The 22,980-nt window shown below is 41.5% G+C and overlaps 1 protein-coding gene across 5 annotated transcripts in view; it reads left to right on the plus strand.

Moving 5' to 3' along the window:
• Positions 1-22,980, plus strand: part of Pcgf5 (polycomb group ring finger 5) — a 120,288-nt gene that overhangs the window by 69,927 nt on the left and 27,381 nt on the right. For 2 of the 5 annotated variants that reach the window (XM_076562724.1, XM_076562744.1), the window contains exons 1-3: positions 499-726; positions 2,910-3,196; positions 22,302-22,398. In XM_076562724.1, coding sequence (XP_076418839.1) covers positions 3,085-3,196; positions 22,302-22,398 — 209 coding nt within the window. In that variant the 5' untranslated portion in view covers positions 499-726; positions 2,910-3,084. Of the gene's footprint in view, positions 1-496; positions 727-2,909; positions 3,197-22,301; positions 22,399-22,980 lie in introns of those variants that run through there. The other 3 variants (XM_076562737.1, XM_076562730.1, XM_076562751.1) reach the window with 2 other exon arrangements.

Genomic DNA, 22,980 nt, shown 5'->3' on the forward strand with positions numbered 1-22,980 from the left:
TTGCCCTTGTGGAGGTCAGAGGCCAACTTGGAGGAGTCGTCCTGTCCGTTCTCATCTCCCTCCTCTGAGTACTGGGGATTGAACTCAAGTGCTCAGGCGTGGCCGCAAGGGCTTTTTCCCGCTGAGCCATCTCGATGGCCCCAAGGAGAAAATTCAGTGGGGTGACTCAAGTCTCAACACTGACCAGTGCTTTTGAACCCGCCCGGAAAAAAAACAAAAAACAAAAAACCCACACTGGTCATTGTTATAAGGAAAACAGCCGGGAGATGGGTGAAGAGGATAAGAAGGACAGAGATAAAAATTTGGCCACAGCTACGTGTCACACAGGAGCGACAAGGGTGGGGGGCGGGGAACGCAGGGTGGCCCGGGCGCCTAGGAGGAGCACGAACCAGCCGGAGAGGGCCGAGGGCGTGGCCGGCGAGGAGGGGCGGGGCCCACGGGGAAGGGCGTGGCCGGCGAGAGGGCGTGGCCGGCGGGCGGGCGGCTCTGGCGGTTGGAGGTGGGTGGAGCCGCCCTCGGAGGCGGCACCGGCTTGGCCCCGAGGCCCGCCGCGCCCTATCGCGCCAGAGCCGAGTGGCCCCGTGGAGCCCGCGCGCTCCCGCCTGCTGGGGGAGGGCGGACAGGGCGCGGGGACCAGACAGGCCGCGGCGGGCGCTGTTTCTCTTTCGCTTTCCCGGGCTCGGAGGCGGGCGCGCCGGCGAGCTGAGGAGCGGCGGCGGCCGCTGGGTAGGTACCGCGCGGGGGCGGCCCGGCCGCGCGCCAACTTTGCGCCGGCGGCCGCGGCGTCCCAGACACCTGCCGCGCCGGGCGCTGGAGCCCGAGCGGCTCGGGGGCGGGGCGGGCGTGCGGGGCTCCGGGTATGCGCTCGGGGGGCGGCCCGGCCGGCCCGCGGCGACTTGTCCTGTCCCGCGGTCGCCGCGCGAGTGGCCCCGGCTCCCGGGCCGAGCACCTGCTAAAGCGGCGGGAGGGCTTGCACCTCCGGGACCCGCGCCTTCTTCCGAGGCGGAAAAGTTGCCGCCGGTCGCCTGCGCGGCACCACCACCAACCCTCGCTTCCTTTCGGCGTCTGGGTGACAGGGCTCTGGGCTTGGGATCGGGACTGCGTTTCCCACAGGTCTGCCGCGAGCGCACGGAGTTAAGTCCGGGGAGTAAGGAAAAGCAGAGAGAAGAGCGGAGACCCAGGCTAGGACATAAATGCTTTGCTGAAGGTCACGAAGGGCTAAGGCCAGAATCCTGAGATTGCAATTCATTAAATTACACCTTCTGTCACATCCTTTAACACCGTTTCCCCGAACGGGATAGTAGCCGCTCAGAGCCCATGCCTTGAACATTCACAGTGGGTGTGTGCTGGTGGAATGATGCCTTCTAGATCTTTCCAGTTATTTTATACTGGCCTATGATATGAGCTAACGGCCGAGATAGGCGAAAAGTTCCCGTCTGAAATATAAGCTTAGTGTAGAATGAACTGAGTGAAATCAGCGTCTTCATTGGTTGTTGTTTTCTAAGGGCATCTTTCTTGTAAGGAACTTGCAAAACTTTTAAAATAGCCTAACAAACTAGCTATTTATAAAGTTCCAAGAAAAAATAATGGCGTTTCTTCAGTTTTTCTCTGTGTACTATCTCTATAAAACACCTTTCTAGGTCCCTGGAGCTCCTACTGTTATTTTACAGTTAAAAGCAACAAAATAAACAGCCAGTTGAGACTTAAAGAAAGGTTATATATCTGTTAAGTGTGACTGGTTTCTATTGAGAGAAAGTAAATGTGGGTAGAGGGCTTGCCTGGCATGCACAGTGCCTGGGTTTGATCCTTGTCACAGTGTAAACTGGCGAACACCTAGCACCCCAGCACTCTAAAGGATGAGACAGGAGGAACAGAAGTTCCAGGCCAGCCTGGACTAGATGAAACTCAACCTAGGAAAACAAGAATGAATGAATGAATAATTGTAAATCAAAATGAAATAAGAATGTAGCCAGGGAGAAGTAGTCACTAGTAGAGATTACACTGAGGACCGCGTTGGAGAGGGAGTCTGAGGGGCAAGCAGAACGCAGTTGTCAAGAGGAAAGGCATGTTGGATGGGAGATAGGAGCTAGCAGAGTCCGTGCTGGAGAGGAGTGATCCTGCCAGTCTTCCTGAAGTGTTGAAGGAAAGGTTAAATCACCCAGAAGTGTAGTTTGCATCTCATGGAACGGGCTGAAAAACATACACTTTTCTGTTAGTAAAGAGGACGCACTGACATTTGTTGAGAAGCACTAAATGTAATGGATAGAATAAACCTGTAGCAGAATATAAGATGGCCTGACTGGAGGGCATCTATTTGAGGAGAGGAAGTGGACATCAACTTGATTTGATTATTAACTAGATGGAGAGTGCCACATTGAAACAGAGCATTTTGATAGGCAGGTTAATGACTTCGGTTTTGAGTCTTTGTACCTTGCATTGGCAGAAACTCCTGGTAGGTAGTCGGGTAGATCGTAAAAACACACTACTGTTGAGGAATGTATTAACTGATTCAGTAGCTTTTGGTGCCATGAGTGGAGGTGATAATTGAAGCTTCAGAACCGGGTGAATTTGTTACTCTCAGTTAAATTATAATAGATTTTTTTTTTTTTTTTTTTTTTTTGGATTTTCCGAGACAGGGTTTCTGTGTAGCTTTGAGCCTTTCCTGGAACTCACTTGGTAGACCAGGCTGGCCTCGAACTCACAGAGATCCGCCTGGCTCTGCCTCCCGAGTGCTGGGATTAAAGGCGTGCGCCACCACCGCCCGGCAAATTATAATAGATTTACAGGTAAATTGTACAATAAAGGTTATGTTCTGCTCGCCAAATTTAGACCCTACAAACTTACTGATAATGATTAGTTAAATATAATCCAAGGAATTTGATGCCTTCTCTTTGTGGTTTTGGACACAGATATGAAAAAGCAGGACTGCGGAAAGGAGTGATGACCAGTGATCTTTGCCCAGGCTGGATGTTGAAGCTCATGCCTCAGGACACCTACCGAGAACAGTGCACCAGCTACTGGGACCAGCTTTCCATCTACTTAGTGCCGCTCTGTGCCTGAACTGCTAAAGCCAGCTAACCACAAATGGCTACCCAAAGGAAACACTTGGTGAAAGATTTCAATCCGTACATCACCTGCTATATCTGCAAAGGCTATCTGATCAAGCCAACAACAGTGACAGAATGCCTCCACACATGTACGTATTTTTATGTTATCTGCTCATCAGACTTAGCTCTGTGCTCCTTGTAAACAGCTGTGCTTGCTTTTTGTCTGGATTTTAAGTTTTAAAAGGCAGTCTCAGAGTTATTTCCAAGTTAATATTCAGAATTTTTTGTCACAGGGATGTTATAAGCATGAAAATTTTCTATCAGTTGGATCTTAATACATGTTGACTTTTAAAATTGGTTTGTAAAATGTTCTAAAAAGGTCTTAATTGGTTATGAATTTGCAGAAAGTAAACTATTTCAGATTTTGTTTAATGACCCTGAAGGAGTTAGAGCATGGATATGATCGATTCCTTCACCAGTCACATCATTGTCAGCATTTCCTGAGAATCTAGCAGGAGTGAGGCTGTCTAGACCCACTTCTTGAGGGGCCTGTGTCCAGCACCTGTCCTCTAGGGAGTTGGCTCGGGAATTCTGAAGCAGGTTTGAGACTGTTGTACTATTGCCATAGCTGAAGAATTTCTAAGATTCCATTGTTTCCTGCCGTATCAGAGGGAAGGAGACATTTTTATATCCACTTGTATGAGTATATGTTCTGTGTTTTCTGCTAGTATAATTTTATTTTCTTACTTCAGTGGCTCAGTTTAATGTCTATCAGACGTAAACTAGATGCTGTATGTACATAGACTGAAACCATTTTAGCTTTTCCATTATCTTGAAGCAGTTTGGAGTGAGTGTAGGGAAGACAGTATCTGATGGTCCTCATTTTATATATGTGAAAAGAAAGTTTCACTAACTCAGTCTCACAGCTAATGAATGAGTGGTGGACCTGAATTCAACTCCAAAGCCTGTTCAGTTTCTCATATAACAGCAAAGCCTTTTTCCAAACCTTTCTTTGAGCTCATCTCCCCCTGCTGAACAGATAGAATTCATACTCATAGTTTCAAACAAATGAGCCAAATAAAAATCACCTGGAAATTAAAATGACAAATTTTATGTTATATATAATTTAATCACAATTTTTAAAACAGGATTTTATTGAAAGCTGTTTGAACATACTGATACCCGCTGGGTCTTGTGGTCAGGTCTGGTCGCATACACTGTGGAGAGCTGTCTAGTGGTATTGATGGATACTCCTGGATATTAGTTGGCTTAAGCTGTTCAATTAGCAGTTAACTATGAAATGTCTTCTATGGTTAATTTGCCCTTGCCTTGTATTTAACTTGAACAGTTAATAAATTGTCATTGAAAACATTTATTGATTATCTACTATGTGTTAGGTTCAGTACTAGTACAGATGATTCAAGAGTGCTCAAAATAATAATAAAATCTCTGATCGAGTTTATATTCTAGGAAGGGAAACTTATAACATGTTCAATATTAGTTGGTGATGAATGGCTTGAAAAGGAACAGATTATAGATAAGGATGGGGTTATTTTATATGATGTCATGTCAGCCTCTCTGTGCCATTTTAACAGAAACTAGGGGAATGAGCTCTGTAGGAATATGGGAAGAACCTTCTAGACAGGGAATAGCAAGTAAATCCAGAGAATATTCTTGGCAGGTTCAAGGAACACCGGATCAATTAAGGCTATATACGCAAGCACGCACATGCACTCTACCTACAAGACCTAGGCTTCAAAAAAAGATAAGATTTGGGATAGAGGTAGTGAAGAGGAATTGAACTGTGGATGTTTGGGGAGGAGAGTCATCAAGGTGTGCACACGGGAGTGGACAGTCAAGCACATTTTGTTTCCTGTTGTACCTGCATAGACCTATATATGGTTCACAGTCTTTGGTTTTACCGATGCATTGTTTTCCTAACATTTGTGCATTGTTTTTTTGTTTTTGAAGTAATCTCTTTTTTGAAGAAAACCAAAAGATTGTAGAGGTATACATAACTAGTTATAAGCAAAAATTGTTTTTACAATCTCCCTGATCAACCATAAAATTTTATTGAGCTATTTGAAATACTACTTTGCCATTTATTTTAACATTGAAGAATACACTGTTACAATACTTTAGAGAAAAGTATTATTTTCCATAGAAATATTAGCTGAGATTTTCTCTTTTTTTGCCTTTTTTTATTAACATTTTTTCATCTACTGTAGTCTGATTACACTTTCCCCTTTCCAAACTTCTCCTCTCACCTACCTACCCACCCAACGCCATGCCCTTTCTTTCTCTTTTTAAAAAATAGACAAGAAACTCAACCTATGCGTGCACACAAACACACACACACACACACATAAGATAACCCACAAAAACACAAAATTGGAAACCAAAATATATAAGTAAAAGACCAGTAAGACAAAAAGTGCCTAAACAAAGCAATATGAAACAAAAAAGTCGACAAAAATACCATTGAGTTTGTTTTGTGTTGGCCATCTGCTGTTACTCCTGGGCATGGGGCCTACTCTCAAGTGTGGATAATACACCCAGTGAGACTCCATTGGATAAGACTCATTCTTCCTTTGCCAGTGGGTACCTATTGCAGATAGCTTCTTGGCTAGGGGTGGGAGCTGTGTCCATTCCCCCTCTCAGTGAGGACCCCATCTGGCTTGTACAGGCCCTGTGCATGCTTCCATGGTCTGTGAGTTCATATGTGTATCGGTCCTGTTGTGTCTGGGGACAGTTTCCGTAGAGTCCTCCATCATCTCTGCCTTTTACAGTCTCTTTGTATAGGTTCCTGAGCCCTGCAGGGAAGGATTGATGAAGACATCCCCTTTAGGAGTGAGTGCTCTGTAGTCCCTTAACCCTGTGCATGTTGTCCAGTTGTGGGTCTCTGTTAGTTCCCATCCACTGCAGGAAGCTTTTCTGATGGTGGCTGATTGAGACACTAATCTATAGGTATAACAGAATGTCATTTGGAGTCATTTTATTATTTTTATATCCTTTTAGCAGAACAAGAATATTTGGTTTTCCCCTAGGCTCGTGAGATATGTAAGTGTTGTCTTCAGCAATACGCCCTTACTCTCAGTTTGTGGAGAACAGCCAATAGCCTTAGCAATAGTTTGTTGAAATAGTAGTTGAAAGCTTAAAGAGGTAAATAACAAACGGTACAAATCATTCTGGTATAAACAGTCCTTTGGCAATGGCCTGGCCCCTTTACTGAGAGTTGAAGTGATTGAAGTTGAATTTTAATGGGAATACAATGGTAATCCCAAATGTGGACTTTATCATCCACAGAGAACCCTGGACAGAAAATGGTGGAGTCAGGTATTCAGTCTGGTGCCTGAGATCTGAGGACTCTATAGCACATAGCATGGTACTTATTAACTCTTGGGTGTTTGGATTTCTGTGTTCTGTGTATTTTTATATTGAACCTTTAGGGGAAATAATCCCACTTGCAAAGCATTCCCTTATTTGTGTTGATAGCATAAATAGTACTGTAAAGCAGCATTGCTAGGCTTTGAGGGGGTCTTTTGATGGATGGTCTTCTGCTAGGGTTTTTCACCTGTAATAATGTAGGACAATACAGTTGTATAATGATTTGGCATGGCTATAAAATTGAGTACAGCAGCCAAATGGGAAAGGCAGGAATTGAAAAAAATTAAGTGACACTGTGGTACCTTGTAGTTTTAGATGTTGACTTAACTTTATATGAAGAGTGTCTTATTAAAAATGTCTATACAAAACTACAATGGAATGATAAGTGAGTAAAGAATGAGTAAGCGTTTATTCTTGCTGTGGGAACTAAGAAGACTTCTGTTCCATTAGTCAGTCAAGTGAGAAATGCATAAGTGAAGTTAGGCTAGTGATGAAAACCAGACATGGAATCTGCCCCCCTGGCTTAGCCACTCAAGTTGGGGAAGAGTCAGGGAGTAAGAAAACAATGTGTAAAAGAAGCACGGTGGAGATGGTGGACATGATAGACTCAGTGTGCGTCAGGATACTAGAGCAGAGTGCAACTGGAGACTTTCTGAGACCCCTGAGGCCTTGGGCCTTCCCAGGTGGGGCCCCATGCCCTTGGGCCTGCTGCAGCAGAGCAGCAGAGAAGTCTTCATTGCAGGGCTTGACGTGGGCAAATACCTCCGCCTTTTCTCAGTTACTGTAGACGGCTTTACCTTCCTCCTTCCTCATTCTCTCCTTCTCTTTGTTGTTCTGGTGGTAGGTTTTGTTTTGTTTTTTGGCTTTTCAAGACAGGGTTTCTTTGTGTAGCCCTGGCTGTCCTGGAACTCACTCTGTAGACCAGGCTGTCCTCGAACTCACAGAGATCCGGCCTGCCTCTGCCTCCTGAGTGTTGGGATTAAAGGCATGTGCTACCACACTGGCCTTCATTCTGACTAAAATATGTTTTTAATTGAAATAGAGTACATCATTTCCTCTTTCTCTTTCCTCCCTCCAGCCCCTGCCAGGTACCCTCCTTCAGCTCCTTCCATGTCCCTTCCACTGTCAAGTTGATAGCACCTCTTTTCTTTATTATTGCTACATATATTTGTACACATACTTATATACACAAATAAATAAACAAATACAGCCTGCTGAGTCTGTTTTGTTGTTCGTGTGTATATGGTTTCAGGGATGACCACTCTGCATTGGACAGCCTATAAGAGGGCTCATGTCGAGGAGAGGCTAATTCTCCCAGCAGTCATTAGTCACCTGTAGTTCTTCTTTGTCTGGTATTGGGAACGCATTGAGCTTTTCCTCCTTCCACTTTGATATGCCCATTGATACTGTCATTTTCCAGTCTTGTTTATGCAGCCATTTCTAGGAGAGACTGTTTTCACAGCAGAATTCCTAGTATTCTGGCTCTTACAATCTTTCCACTCTCTTCTTATGCAAAGTTCCCGAGCCACAGACACAGGAGCTGTGATAGCTATGTGTCCCCCATGATCCACTGCTCTCTGCATTGTGTCCTTTTGTGGCTTTCTGTGATGATCTCCATTTGGTATAAATACGGGCTTCTTTGATGAGGGCTGATAGCTACACTTATCTGTGGGTCTAAGGATAAGACTTAGAATGTAGTAAGGAATTACTCTGGTCTAGCCAAATAGCTGTAGTAGATTCTTTCCCAGTGACCCCAGGAAGCCGGGTAGGTGGGTGTTCTAGCAGGCATGATTCTCCCCTCCCCCCACTGCTACTGTTCTCATTCAAGTCCTCCTTCCTTCTCACCAGACCCACTGTGGCACATTTTAAACCAGTATCAGGGTGGCTGTTTCTAAAGACATAATTAATGTCTGTCACTTACTTTTCATCTTGGCCAGAAAATGTCCCAAAGGTACGCTGCTGCCTCCCGGATGAACTAAAGCTCTTCATCTGTGATTGTTTGCCCCTGCCTCTCCTTCTCCACTACACCACACACAGGGGAGACACTTGGTTCAGGTTCTCTCTTCCTTGCATGAACTTCCTTTGCTCTGCTCCCTGCTAGCAGTTATCCATCCTTTAACTAAATACTCAGTTCCTCTAAGTTCTATCTCTTACATGCCTCTCTCCTTCTACGCAGATGTAGGTTAAGTGTCTCCTTCATATCTGGTGAGTGTGTAATACAAGCTGAAACGCACAGTTAATGATTGATTACCGTGTTTTTCCTTTCAGCTATTCAAATGCAGTGCTAGCTAACTTGAAGGACATGAACACAATGATTGTTAGTACTTACGGTTTTTTGGTTTGGGGTTTTTTTTGTGGTTTTTTGAGACAGGGTTTCTCTGTGTAGCTTTGCGCCTTTCCTGGATCTTGCTCTGTAGACCAGGCTGGCCTCGAACTCACAAAGATCTGCCTGGCTCTGCCTCCCGAGTGCTGGGACTAAAGGCATGCTGCGCCGCCGCCGCCGCCGCCGCCGCCGCCGCCGCCGCCGCCGCCACCACCACCACCACCACCCGGCAGTAGTTATGAATTTTAAAAACCTACCCTAGAATCAACTGAGGCAGACATCTGTGAGTATTAGAGAAAGAGATGGACTCTAGAGTGGGAACTAATGTTTGATGGTTCTACTCCAGAGGTTATCTTCTGTCTTATAACAGGCCCCAAGAAGTGTTTGTGAGTTGCCTAGGGTGTATATACTAGTGATTGTATACATTGTTGACAAAATAAAAGACTTATCACTTAAGGACAAAGGACCTTCATTCCAAAAGCTCAGATGTGATAAATGCAGTGCGTTGGTTCTTAACCCTTTCTAGATCAAGGCTCCTGTAGAAATGTTATAGTTAGGGAGAAAATGTGTTCATAGACATGAAATTCTGTAGTACAAAAAAAGTTATGTGGTACTTAGTTTCTTATTTCTGTCCTTTCAGAAATTATGGCAGTAATCCCTTGGAACAAAACAGTATTGTATTAATTTTTAACTTATACAAAGAAGGCAGGTTCACTGAAAGATACAGTTGATGTTACTATGAAGAACCTGGTGATGTATCACAACAATAAGAATGGAGGAGTTGACTCAGCAGGTTAAGGTACCAAGACTGTAGACCAGGTTGGCCTCGAACTCACAAAGATCACCAAGACTGATTGGAACACACACACACACACACACACACACACACACACACACACACACACACACAAGTAAATGTAAGAGAATGCAGGAGTAGCCTAATCATGATGGCAAATTTTAATTATTCATTGGTTTTTGTTTTAAAGATTTTTAAAAATTTTTATGTATGTGTCTGTCTGGGTTTTTGCACATGAATGTAGGTACCCACAGAAGCCATAAGAAAGCGTCAGATCCCATGGAGCTGGAGTTGCAAATGATTGTGAGCTGCCCAGCAGAGAGTTAGTAACCAAACTCAGGTCCTCTGTAACTGTATTAAGAGTAGTACACACTGAGAAATGATGAGCCATCTTCTCTCCAGCCCATTTATTGTTTCTGAATATCATAACCGTATGACTACTACTCAGTTAAGGTAGTAAGATATTTAATACTAAAATCTTACACCCCATACTCTGGCTTTGTAAAGTGCAGTCTCCAGGCTATCAGCATCCATGAGCAACAGTGTCACCTGGGAACTCATTAGCAGTGCAAATTCTTGGGCTTCACTCTAGACCTGTGGACTCAGAACCTCTGGGGATAAGCCAGAAGTCTGTATTAACAAGCCCTCTAGGTGACTGTTATACTGGAGTCTGACAGGCACCACTCTGCACCAGAGCATTGTCATTCTAGCATTTCTTAAATTAGACAGTCACAGTCATTAAAGTCATTGCTAATAAAAGATTGAAGCCATAGCTATTGTTTATTGAATGTTTGTCATGGGGAGTTCAAGCTTTCTTTTCATTGTCATATTTAATCTAATCAACACACCTTATAGCTGGGCAGTATTATTTGGTCATTCAGCAAGTGTTTATTGGCACTTTCATGTGGCAGACATTAGTCTTACCACAGGAAACAGAAACAAACATGACAGGCCCAGCCTATGACCTCCTAGAGCCTATGCTCTGATAGGGTAGACAGACAACAGGCAAGAAAAGAATGAAATTTCAGGTTCTGTGTAGAACAAATGCTGTGGGGGAAATGAAGCAGAGAAAAGCCTTTCTTGGTTGTTGCTATTCACCAGAGACCAAAGAATAGGAAGACACAGGCTTCAGAAAGGCTTGAGGAAAGTGTATTTCAGATCCTTATTTCAAACTCTTCTTGCAGAAAGAGGACTGAGAAATAAGAAATGGCCAGTAAAAACAAAAACAAAAACCAGAGCTGGGTGCTCAGTTCTGCTGTCTGACTCAGGCACATCTGCAAATGCATTATGACATTTCCCCAACTTTCTTCTTTCTTCATCCACTTCGCTTTATTTTTAATACCCATTAAGTAACATTAATTACATATGGGAGAAAAATTTAATTTCATGAGGTGTTACTAGATACTCAGTAAGGATATGAATCTACTATTAGTTCTGAATTGAATAGCTATCCTAATGAAAAAATGACATTTTTGATGAAATTTCTGTTTTCTTAATAAGAGTTTTAGTTTGAGAGGGAAAAATCTGTTTTTATTGAGAAAACTAAAATTTCCAAATTGAAATTATATTACCAATCTATTACCTACATACATAGGTACACATACAGTGTCATAGGTTGCAGACATCATCATACTGGTGTTAAACTTCAGGTAGCATTTTTGGCATTCATTAATAAAAGTGATTACAGTGTTCATTTTGATGACTTTTAGAAAGTTATTTTAAAACAGTCTAGGTACTAGCTGTTAATTATAATGTTAAAGATGAATTATGTTATGCTTATAGATCTTTTTTATTTTGAAGCTATGAGATAGTGAGGAATAAATCACCTAAATCTTTGAATGTGCAGAACCTGTGGCCTACAGCCATCCCCACCTCATCTCTGAACTTTTATTCCCTTGCTGATGTGTAGCTGAACTGGCCTCCTCGTCCCTTTTCAACGTGCCACACTCATACTCAAGTCTTTGATCTTGCTTGGTATTCCCTCTGCCTGGAACTTCAACTTTATTGAGCAAAGCATCATTGTTGGAGACACAGATGGATAAATGAAGGGATAACAATTTAAAAAGTGAAATTGTCTTGTATATTGATGTCTGATAGTAAATATGGGCCAGAGTGAATTAGAACTGCCACCAGTGTTGGACTGAGGTCAAAGTATGTAACAGAAGGTCATCGGTACTAGAGATAATGGTAAATAAACAATATTAAGTAAGAACCCAGCACAAAGGCTGAATGTAAACTGAAAAGCTGCAGTCTAACATTGTAGGAAGAAATGGTTTCTTTTGGATACTTTGAAGAATCTTCACAATTGCTTTGTTTTATACATACTAATTTTCAACAGACTATTGTATAAAAGAAATTAAGTGTGTAAAAAAAAAAAAAAACTGCCGGGCGGTGGTGGCGCACGCCTTTAATCCCAGCACTCGGGAGGCAGAGCCAGGTGGATCTCTGAGTTCGAGGCCAGCCTGGGCTACCAAGTGAGTTCCAGGAAAGGCGCAAAGCTACACAGAGAAACCCTGTCTCGAAAAACCAAAAAAAAAAAAAAAAAAAAAAAAAAAAAAAAAAAAACTTCCTCAGAATACTCAACTGCTGATTGATAGAGAAAATGATTCTTGTTAGATATTAGTTATGTTCGGAATGAGTGCATTTTGATTTGCTGGACTCAGAATTCCTCCAGTTGACAATGTAGGCTTCTTTCTGACTGGACTACAGTGGTGGAGTTAGGCCTGGAATCTGGGCTACCTTTACTATCTTAACCCTATGGCTTCCTTTGTCTGTACATGTCTGTTGAGCCTGTTCTCATTCAGATTCTGGTCTAGATACTTGGGACATAGTAGGCAGTAGAGTTTGTAGTAAGCAAATCGTAGTGTATATTAGAAGGTTGTCACTATATGCTGTAGAAAAGGGAAGGTCAAACTGGGCAAAGGGAATTGGACACTCAAGAAGGTGCTACAATTTATGAACGTCTGTATCCAGGAAAAGCTTCATTCAGTCAGTCACGTTTGAACGGACTTTGTGATCGAGAAGCTAGCCTGTCAGATATCAGAGAAAGAAGTTCCAGGCAGAGGGAATACCAAGATCAAAGACTTGAGTGTGAGTGTGGCACGTTGAAAAGGGACGAGGAGGCCAGTTCAGCTACACATCAGCAAGGGAATAAAAGTTCAGAGATGAGGTGGGGATGGCTGTGGGCCACAGGTTCTGCACATTCAAAGAATTGGGTGGCTTTTGTTTTGTTTCTTCTGAGGGAAATGAAGACCCATTTCATGAATGGTTGAGTAAAGGAATAATACAAACTAGATTATAGTTAATAGAACCACCTAAGTTACTCTACTGAAAATAGAAATGTCAGGATCTTAGTGCAGCATTTCAGGAAAGGGATGGTGATGATTTGTACCAATGTGGTGATGCTGGTAAAATGTCAGATTCTGAATATGCTTTGAAGGTAGATCCATGCTTATTATTAATGAAGACCATCAGTATATAGAACGTACATAACAATGAAACCATGAAGGAAATGAATATGGATTACAGAATAGAATACCAAAGGAGGCTTAACCCAGGAGAAAGGAAAGAGGAGCCAAGAGGTAGGAGGACCCTGGATGTTAAGAACAGGAGAAATTAGCTGAGTTACATGTGTTAGTAAGTTAGTAAGAACAGATTTGTCTGTAAGGATCCTGTTAAGAGAGAGAAAATAATGAGTACATTTGGAAAGATGGCAAACTTAATTTCCTAGTTTGACCATTGTACTGTGAATGGTATATTAAACTTTGTTTCTTTTGTGGTACTGGAAATTGAACCTGAGGCCTCACAAATGCTAGGTACAACATCTACCACTGAGATAAATCCAAGCCCTGTGCTTAACATTAATAAAGGTATAGATGGGATGATAAAGTAAGTTTGAGAGAGGGAGTCTATAGGCATCAGTTTGTAGTTTTATTGCAAAGGAGAACAAAGCAATGGAGAGATAGTTGGCAAGGGGTAGAGTCAGCAGAGGTGTATTTTACACTAAGGAAATGGCCTGCCTGGATACTAGTAAGAATTGTTAATAGGAAGTTCTACATGACAAGTGACAGATAAGTCATCCAGTGCACAGGGCTGACAGTACAGTGATAGGTCCATGGGTGTTCTAGAAGCAGGTTAGGACATAAAGTAGAGGTGCGAGTGGAGAGTATGTGTGTTGATACAAGTTCTCTTTGATTCTATTATTGCTTTCATTATTTCAGTAGAATGGGAAGTGAGGTATTTGGTGGAGAGTGAGAAGGGAGAAGGATTTGATGGCGTCTGGGGAGATAGATGTACTGGCAAGGAACATTGAATGTGACTACCTGGCAGTTGAAAACCCCACTTCGTGAGGTTCATGGTCATAAATTGAGGGTGAGAGGTGGTTTCGTGTTTTTTTTTCTTCTACAATGCCCAACTATAATCTTGTAGAATCAGAATATGTAGGATTTGAATATAATCAATATTTTAGTTTAATTGAGCTAGTGTAACCAAAGAAGAGAGGGCATTTTTAGTCAGCAGTGTTTTATTATTATAATGAAACACCTAAGGCTAGGCAACTTTCAGAGAAAAGAGGTTTGTTTAACTCAAAATTTTAGAGATCCTAGTTTAAAATCTAGGAGCCTATTTAGTGTGGCCTTTGGTGACTGCTGCAGATGCCATCACACTGTGGCCTAAGCATTTACAGGAGCAAAAAGTTAGATCTCAAATCAGGAAGCAGAGTGAGGAAGGAGGGGCCAGGCTGGCTCTGGTTTTATCAACTTTGGTGTAGAAACTCCTCATTGCTAGAGCTACCTTCCCTTTCAAAAGCAGTACCTCCAGAGACCTTGCTCTGGACCCCACCTTTACAGGATGCATCACCTCCTGCATCATCACCCTAGGGGCCAAGCCTCCCAACACAGACTCTCATGGAGCAGACCTCATCCAAACCATAGCAGAGAGGAGTCAAAGTATGGGTCCGTGTGTGTGAGAACACGGTTCTGATTGGTAAGGAGAATAGTGACACAAGCATCTGGAACTCTAACCTGGCTCTTCCCACTTGCAGCCCCTCTCCTGCCTTCCTGAGCTTAGAAGGGTCCCCTTCCTACTCAGCTTAAGGTTTCCCACATCATGAGTAAAGCGTAGTCTGCCCTGAATCTGTTCAACACCTTTGCTGCCTGTTTCTGTGTCCCAGTGGGAAAGGGATACAGCATTCTAGGAAGTAGGGAGAAAAGACAAACAATGCTATTCTCATATATACCACGCAGTTGTTATCATTATAGTGTTTTGAGGCAAGCTATATGTAACAGCATAGGTGAAATAAAGATGTATATTAGTTTCTTACATTAATAAAACTGAGATGCTCATAGAAGCAAATTGAAGCTGTTGGGGAATTTTAAAATCAGAGTTAGTTACACATGTAGAAATGTGTGTTAATGAAAAGCAGGAAACATACCTCTCCTGCATATAATTATAGCCTACTTACAACCCATTAGCAGATAAAGTCCTCAATATAAAAACTGTATGAAAAATGTTACCCACAGTGATTTTTGGATTAAGGTTCTAGTTCAGTGGTGGAAGGGGCCCTCCAGCATTCAAAAATAAAAATAAAAAGAATGGCACGAGCCAGACATGGTTGTTTATGCCTTTAATCCAGCACTCAGGAGACAGAGGCAGGCAAAGCTCTGAGTTAGAAACTAACTCCCAGCCAGCCAGCCAGAATTTCATAGTGAGACATTGTTTTGTTTCTTTGGTTTGGGTTGGTTTGGGTTGGTTTTTGTTCTTTTTAAAGAATTGCACATAAAATGATACACTCAAAGGAGGGAAACATTGTTTTTAAGTTGACAGGTAAGACCAATACAACTAGATATCTTTAACAAAAGTCAGCCCTTGGCAATTTAATGAACTGTTACTAATAGATGGCAATGCTAAAGATAGGAGAGAAAAGCTGATGATTATTTTATGGTCAGTAATGTCAGAATTAGTGCTGAGGAAGAAAAATCTAAATTACCTTGTTCTATCAAAGCTGGGAAACTTGGGCTCTGTGATAGATAAGAAATGTGGGTAAGCTGTATATCAAACAAATATGCCTTGTATCTTTTGTGCTGATACCCCCCCAAACCATAAAAATAAGGAAGTGAGATAGTTGTTGGATAATTTAGCTGTGAAATCAGTGTTTAATAGTGCATCAAAGTAGGTTTCTTTAAAATGATTGGGAAGTGACTGTGAGCTAACTTCTAGCTCAATGGGCACTACTGGAATGTACTGAACATGAAGTTCTGAAAAAAATGTCTAATGGAGAAGTGTTAGTTGATCTTGGACAAGGACCTACCCCACCCCACATTACCCCAGAAAAAGAAGTGTCCTACACGAGAAGATAGTTTTCATCCAGGTGAAGCAATCAGTGTGTCTTAAGCATCATATCAGAATTACAGTGTCCTTGGAGTAGAAATGGCTGCAGGATATTAACCACAGTGATGGACATTCCAGTTCCAGTGGAATGCCTGTTAAGATAGTTATATCAAATTAGTTATGGTCTGATAGTATTCAATACTTTATGTTGATTCTCCTTGTTCTGACTGTATGCTCACATAGTAATCTAATGCAGAAAGAGCTCACATTTACCAAGAGCTTGCACGTTACCAGACAGTACCATCCTGTAGCATGAATTCTAAGTGGTCTTATTAATAAAAACCCCAAGTCAGATATAGGGGTAAATGCTGAAAGATTAGAGAAGCAAAGGAGCTAGCCAAAGTCACCTCTTACCTCTCTGACTCTTCAGCCGAAAAGCGGGAAGGGGAGATGAACTCCTGTCTCATCCCGCCTTATATTCATTTCTCTGCCCAGCCATATCACTTCCTGTCTCTACCTCCCTAGTGCTGGGATTAAAGGCGTGTGTGTGCCTCCCAAGTACTGGGATCAAAGGCATGAGCCTCCACCACCTGGCTCTGTTTCTCTTTTACTCCTATATCTGACTCTGGGTTTTTACTATTATGACCAATTAGAATTTGTGCTACATAAATCAGTAATTATATTTGGTCCCCATAACAACTGAGTAAGGTAGATACCTTTGTAAATCTCCCTTATACTTAGGTACAGGATAAATCATTTGCCTAATGGCAGGAGTAAGTGAGATTCACGTGTGGGCAGTCTGTGGCAGGATTATCCTCCGGAATGATCATGCTTGGCTACTTTGGCTCCCCTGCTTGCACCTAACTCACTACTATTTGATTATATCTCATCCTGTGACAGTGATTATCCTTGGGGTTGACAGAGGACTTCTGATCATAGTGCAGCAGAGAGCCCCATCCTAGAATGGGGCAATCTAACAGGCTCTGTAAAGGAAGATGTTTGTGACTAGTTTCTGCCCACCATGCATCACTTGGCCAGTGTTTCCCAGTTACCTTTTGGCTACCCCAGTGAGAACTTTGCAGAGTTAGAATCTCGGGGCAATTGAATTCGTCCAAAAGGGAACCTGCAGATACCTTCTTTAAAAGCTGTGGCCCAGTTTGTGCTGCCCATCTCAATTTAGAAAAACTGTATGAGACAGCATAATAGCCATCTCCCTGTTAATTTGTGTACTTGACCTTGTTCAAACCTGAAGAATGGTGGGAGTAAAGAATTGAGTTAGTAATTTTTTTCACTTTTGATGTTTATGGTGAACTCATGATAAATTAAAGATACAAAGTGGGGGAGGGGTAGTATGGAGTCCTTGCCTAGCGTGCTTGAGGCCTGGGTTTATTCACTACTCCGCAGCAACAATAAAATGTCTTTTTGAGGTCAGGGACTAGATACTCTCTATCCTAAGATAACATTGCATTGTGCTTTAGATGTTAAAATGGGAAATTTGGATGATGCCAGTTCTGCTGCATGGTTAGGAAGCTGTGAGCAGTCTTCTCGGGCTCTTTAGTACATTGTTCATTTGTCGAAGGAGCATGGCCAGAGCCCGAAATGTAATCCATACAAAGATCTGAGCCCAGAGCCTGGCGTCTGGCTAGTACTCGGCAAGTTTTAGCATTATCGTGGAAGTGCTTTTCCAGCTAGGACATCAGGTGAGCTGAAGTGCTTCTGCCCCAGCTGTTTCATGCAGCTGTAGCCACATCTCTGGAGTGGCTGGTGAGAAGGAAGACTTGGTGCTCTCCATACATAGTCTTACCAGAGACTGGGGCCTTTTGAACATCATTCAGAGGCCAGGTGAGTTAGCCAGGAGAACAGCTGGACATTTCTTTAAGGTACCTTAAAGTGTGCTTTATTGCTAGTCTAGATTTCAGTTTATAAACTAAAAACTCACAGTTGCCTGGTGATGAAAAGTTTTTAAGCATTAGAAACTTTTTCCCATTTCATATTTTTCCATTGTCATTGAACTTTGGGCCTGGATTTCCTCAAGCTCTGATTTGTGTAATATAAACACAGTGCCCCAGGAGGGAGATATATTTCCTAGAGTTTTGTTTTTTAAAGAAAAGCGTAAATAAGCTACTAGAAAAGGCCAGTTTATTTATGTAATATACTAAAAGAGATCCAATTCTACAAGTTGACTTAACGTACAACTCCCAAATAAATGAATAAGGTAGTCTCATTCTATATTTTATAGATAGTGGAAAAGAGCAGCAAGAGATATATCATACGGATATATGTTTATTAAACAGACTGGATTCAAGTCCTGGCTTCACCATGTACTGTCATGCTATTACATGGTTTGTCCTCTGCTCATATTCTTCATGTATGAGGTCAAATACTGCTACCCAATTTATAGGGTTGTAGTGAAAATCAAATTATTAGATTGTACTAATATATCTAATTCAGTGGTTTTCAATCTATGGGTCGCAACTCCTTTGGCAAACCTCTCCCTCTGAAAATATTTACATTGCAGTTCATAACAGTAGCAAAATTACAGTTATGAAGTAACAAGGAAAATAATTTTATGATTGGGGTCACCACACCATGAGGTGTATTAAAGGGTTGCAGCATTAGGAAGGTTGAGAACCACTGAATTGATGTATTGGACTGCTTGTCAACTAGGATACACACTTGTGTACATAGAAGAAGTTGGACAATGCATACATCCATATTTAGGATGATGGGGCTGGTATGTAATTCCTTTCACGTATTGGTGATGATGACAGCCATCCAGTCGCCACCAAGTCACTTGAACACTGAGGAATACTAGGGTAAAAATGATGTGTTCTACATCTTAAATTTTTCTTTTTAAACTTATTTTAAAATGGTAATTATTTTTGAGGGTAATTTTGAGCCTTAACCTCTAGAAATGTTCCAGTTCATGTCATAAAACCTGTATTTTGGTCTTTGTGCTGCCATTCATAGAACAGACCCACAGAAGCCTCTTGTTTTTCATTTGCAGCCATGAATAAAATACTGTATTCTCAAATGTCCCTGTGGAAAAATAGGGATGGGAGTTTTTGTCCAGTTAGAGCCATCCTCTTCTGTGGAGGGTCCTGACCCACTTTTCATAGGAACTCTTGAGGAGAGAGGGATGAGAAAATACCAGGTAGAATGATAGGCCTACCAACAAGAGGAAAGAGGGAAACACAGGATAGCTTTGGGAGGACCTGGGTCGATACCCAACGGCCCAGAACTTTATTCAAAAGGGATTTTTATAACAATGCCAGGAGGTAAGGCAAAAGACCTCCCCCTTGCTAGATACAGCCAAGTGTATACCCTTCCAAACACCTGGTACCCAGGCCCATGGTCCAGTCATCCCCTTATGCAGCCCTACTGGGGTAAAGCAAGCTCAAATCTCACTAGGAAACCTCTGTGGGCTCCCACACTCTTCAGCAGAAATAACTGTCATCCATAATAGGCATGGTGGTTCATGCCTGTAATTCCAGCTACTCAGTGGCTGAGGCAGGGAAAGACAAGTTCATAATGTGTCTGAGCTATACAGAAAGTTCAAGACCACCCTGAGCCACTGGGACTGTCTCAAACTAAAATTTTAAACAAGGCTGGGGACATAGTGATGCAACACATGCCTGCCATGAGCAAGGCCCTGGATTTAGTCCCTAACCACCACCCCCCAAAAGCCCACGTGTGTAATTAAACAATATCTAGTATTAGTACAGGGCTGAAGAGATGGCTCAGTGCTTAAGATCACAGACTGCTCTTTCAGGCGATCCAGATTCTGTTGACAACACCATGTTGGCTCACTACCATCTATAAATATAACTCCAGTTCAGGGGGAATCTAATGCTGTCTTCTGGCCTCTGAGGGCACTGCACACGTACACAGACATACATGCGGACAAAACAGCCATCTGTACAAAATAGTAAAAGTTAAACAGAGTATCTCATAGCCACATTTAAAAGAAACAAGTTTAATATTTAACCCAATATATCTAAAATAATTGTCATTCCAACTTGTAATAACATAAAAATTATTTAGGTTATTTTTAATTAAATATTTTAAATCTAGTGTGTATTTACAATCACAAATACATCTCAAATTAACCACATTTCAGGTGCTCAGTAACAGCATGTGACCAGTGACTACCATATTGAACAATACAGATCTACAATTTAGATAAGTATTTCTCATCAGTGTTCAGGTACTGGTTGTTGCTTTGGTCACAAGCAGCTCACACATCTTATTTTTAGAACTCGGTGTACCTTTGGATGCTTCAACTTTATGTCCCTTTGATCAGATAACTTAGATTAGCATTGGTGTCCCTGGGAGGATAGCCTTACCCTTAGTGTCTTGGCTGGTCTAATAAGGATTTGCTCTGGGCATGGCATGTACCTGTGTTTGGTCAAGGTTGGTAGACAACCATAGATTGCTGAATTCATTAAGTGTGATAAAACTTTTGAACCACAAAAATCAGAGCTCTAGGTCAGTATTAGCATTATTAGGCTTTGTCAAAAACCCTTTACTCCTGTTTCTTATCTACCCCCCCCCCCCACACACACACACCTTAAGTTTCAGTTATCTAATGACTCTGGGGAAAGAGCACATACCAGGAATTTTCTAAAGGAATTATGTCTCTGTTTTAACAAGGCATCCCTCTGAGAGATTATTTTGACTTTTGAACAAACATTTTGAGAACCCTTTTGGAATCTAGGTTGGCAGTGCTTATGTGTAATCCCAGGTACTGTGGGGCTGGAAATAGGAGGATCAAGAATAATGAATTCATAGCCTGAGCTACATGAGGCCCTGTATCAAACAAACAAACACTTTTTATGCACTCTTTAGGTGTCAGGATATCTTGAAGAACAAGACATACTTCTGTATTATACATTGGGTTTTTATTGTCTTATTTTTTAATCATGTTTTCTGATGTTGTCTTTCATCTAGATTTCAGGAGAATTATAGTGAAGAGGTTACTATCCTTGACTGTTGGAATAAAGAGAAAGATAGTATGGGACCTAAGTGCCCTTATCAAACAACATAGATCTGTTTAGATGTCACCGTCTTAGGAGGCCTGCCCTGATCATTGCATCTAAACAACTGCCAGACATCAGGACTCTGCCTCTACCTTTTTAAGGGCAGGGAAGATAAGACTACCACTTACCATTAACTAAAATTTGTATGCCTTTCTAAGCATAATTACATTTTTTAAGGATGGGGACTTTGTCATTTATTCCTGTATTGCCAGCTCCTAGTATAATACCTCACATTCAGTTCATTGAATAAATGAAATAGATGTTATTTCCCATATGTACTAAGTAATTTTAAATTTAAATGCCTGGCAGAATTTTTCCTATTGTTGCTCTAGGCAATGAGATATGCTTGAGTTTGCAGACCTAATCTCAGTGGTAGGAATCTTGGTGTTTGCTCTTGACCATTCATTTAGATAGACTTTACTTCTGTCAGAGTGTGTGGGATATAAGGAGAGGGAAAGGAGCAGTGTGGAGGATGATTGTAAAATGAAGGAAGGGTAGCGGGTGTATACCCAGAGACAATTGGAGATTATGTAGAGAAATAATATGGGAAAAGGAATTACTGGGATAGGAATTGGATTGCAGTTTTATAGTTCAGTTGCTGAAATTTGCATAAGGACACATTTGGACAGAACAGTTGGCTTACTAGGTAACAGAAACATAGGTAAAAGGTAAAAGGGAACTCATGACCACAGAGATTAGTACTGTTCAGAGGAAATGTGGGCTATGTTGACACATGGCTCCAAACTTCTATTCTTTATTTAGAATCTTTATTTAAAATTCTATTTACCCTTGTCCATTTCTCAGCCATTCTTCCAGTTCACCTCTTGTGCCTTTGTGCCAACATGACAACCATTTCCTAGTCTGTGTGCTTTGTGTCCCTATGGCACCTGCGAGCACAGATTCATCATGCTCTGCAAGGCCCAGAAATCCTGTCATAACTGCTACTTGTCCCGGGAACCACCCTGGCAGTATAAGTAATCCTCTCCAGGGTTTTGTTTTTTCCATTGCTGTGGATTAAATTAAACCCAGGACCTCACAGGCATGATATGCTTTACCATTGAGCTACATGTCCACCCATTCAGGTTTTATTGAGAACGAGTTATATTGCAATCAAACTTTTAACAAAAGAAATTAAAGCAAAATCAACAACTTTTACTTGTTTAAATGAAAAAAGACCCTTTTATGTAAAATGTACCTGTTTTTTAATAGGCTACGAATAGAACGTATTTAGTTTATAAATATATTAATAGGAACAATAAGTAAATTGGAATTGTCTTTTGATATTGTAGCCGTGGGCTTTGACTTGTTAGGCTTTATTTGGGTGGTGTAATTTTAGAGGTTTGTAGAGTTTAATTTTAACCTACTGTCTTGTCTCTTTGTAGTCTGTAAGACCTGTATTGTCCAGCACTTTGAAGACAGCAATGATTGTCCAAGGTGTGGCAACCAAGTTCATGAAACAAATCCATTAGAAATGTTGAGGTAAAGAAATATACTTCATAATTTGTCTGATTTTAATTGTATACATTTGTAATCTTTATCATTTATTATTCTATTTGAGCATAAGTTGGGCATTTAAAGCATTTTACTTCATTTTTAAATCTTTTAATAAAAGTTTGAAATAAGATTACATAATATTTAGGAAATGTATCTGCAATTAAAATGACAACATTCTCTTGGGCTTTTCAGAGTGACTTCAGTTGAGTTATTTTCAGATGCAGGTGAACTAGATTGGATAACTGTATTGGTAATAAAATTATCAGGAAGGCAATAGTAAGAAAAAAAAATGTATGCTGGGAGAAAAGAGATTGATGTGTGATGGTACCTAAGAATGGAAGGATGATGTGAAGTGGTTAAGAAAGGATATGTGGGAGACAGACCAAGAAGTAGCTGAGAGTAAGTCTCGGTGAAAAGTGGAAGAAAGAACAAAGTGAATCCTTTCCCTTTGAGCCTCTTTGGGAGTGTTGTAGTATCATTTAAAACTTTAAGAAAGGGAGGTAGCTAAGGGGTGTTCTGTGTTGCCCTGGAGGGATTTGATGAGACAGTGGGTATCCACATAAGTGG

Source organism: Peromyscus maniculatus, chromosome 1, assembly GCF_049852395.1.
Source record: "Peromyscus maniculatus bairdii isolate BWxNUB_F1_BW_parent chromosome 1, HU_Pman_BW_mat_3.1, whole genome shotgun sequence".
Classification (NCBI taxonomy): domain Eukaryota; kingdom Metazoa; phylum Chordata; class Mammalia; order Rodentia; family Cricetidae; genus Peromyscus; species Peromyscus maniculatus.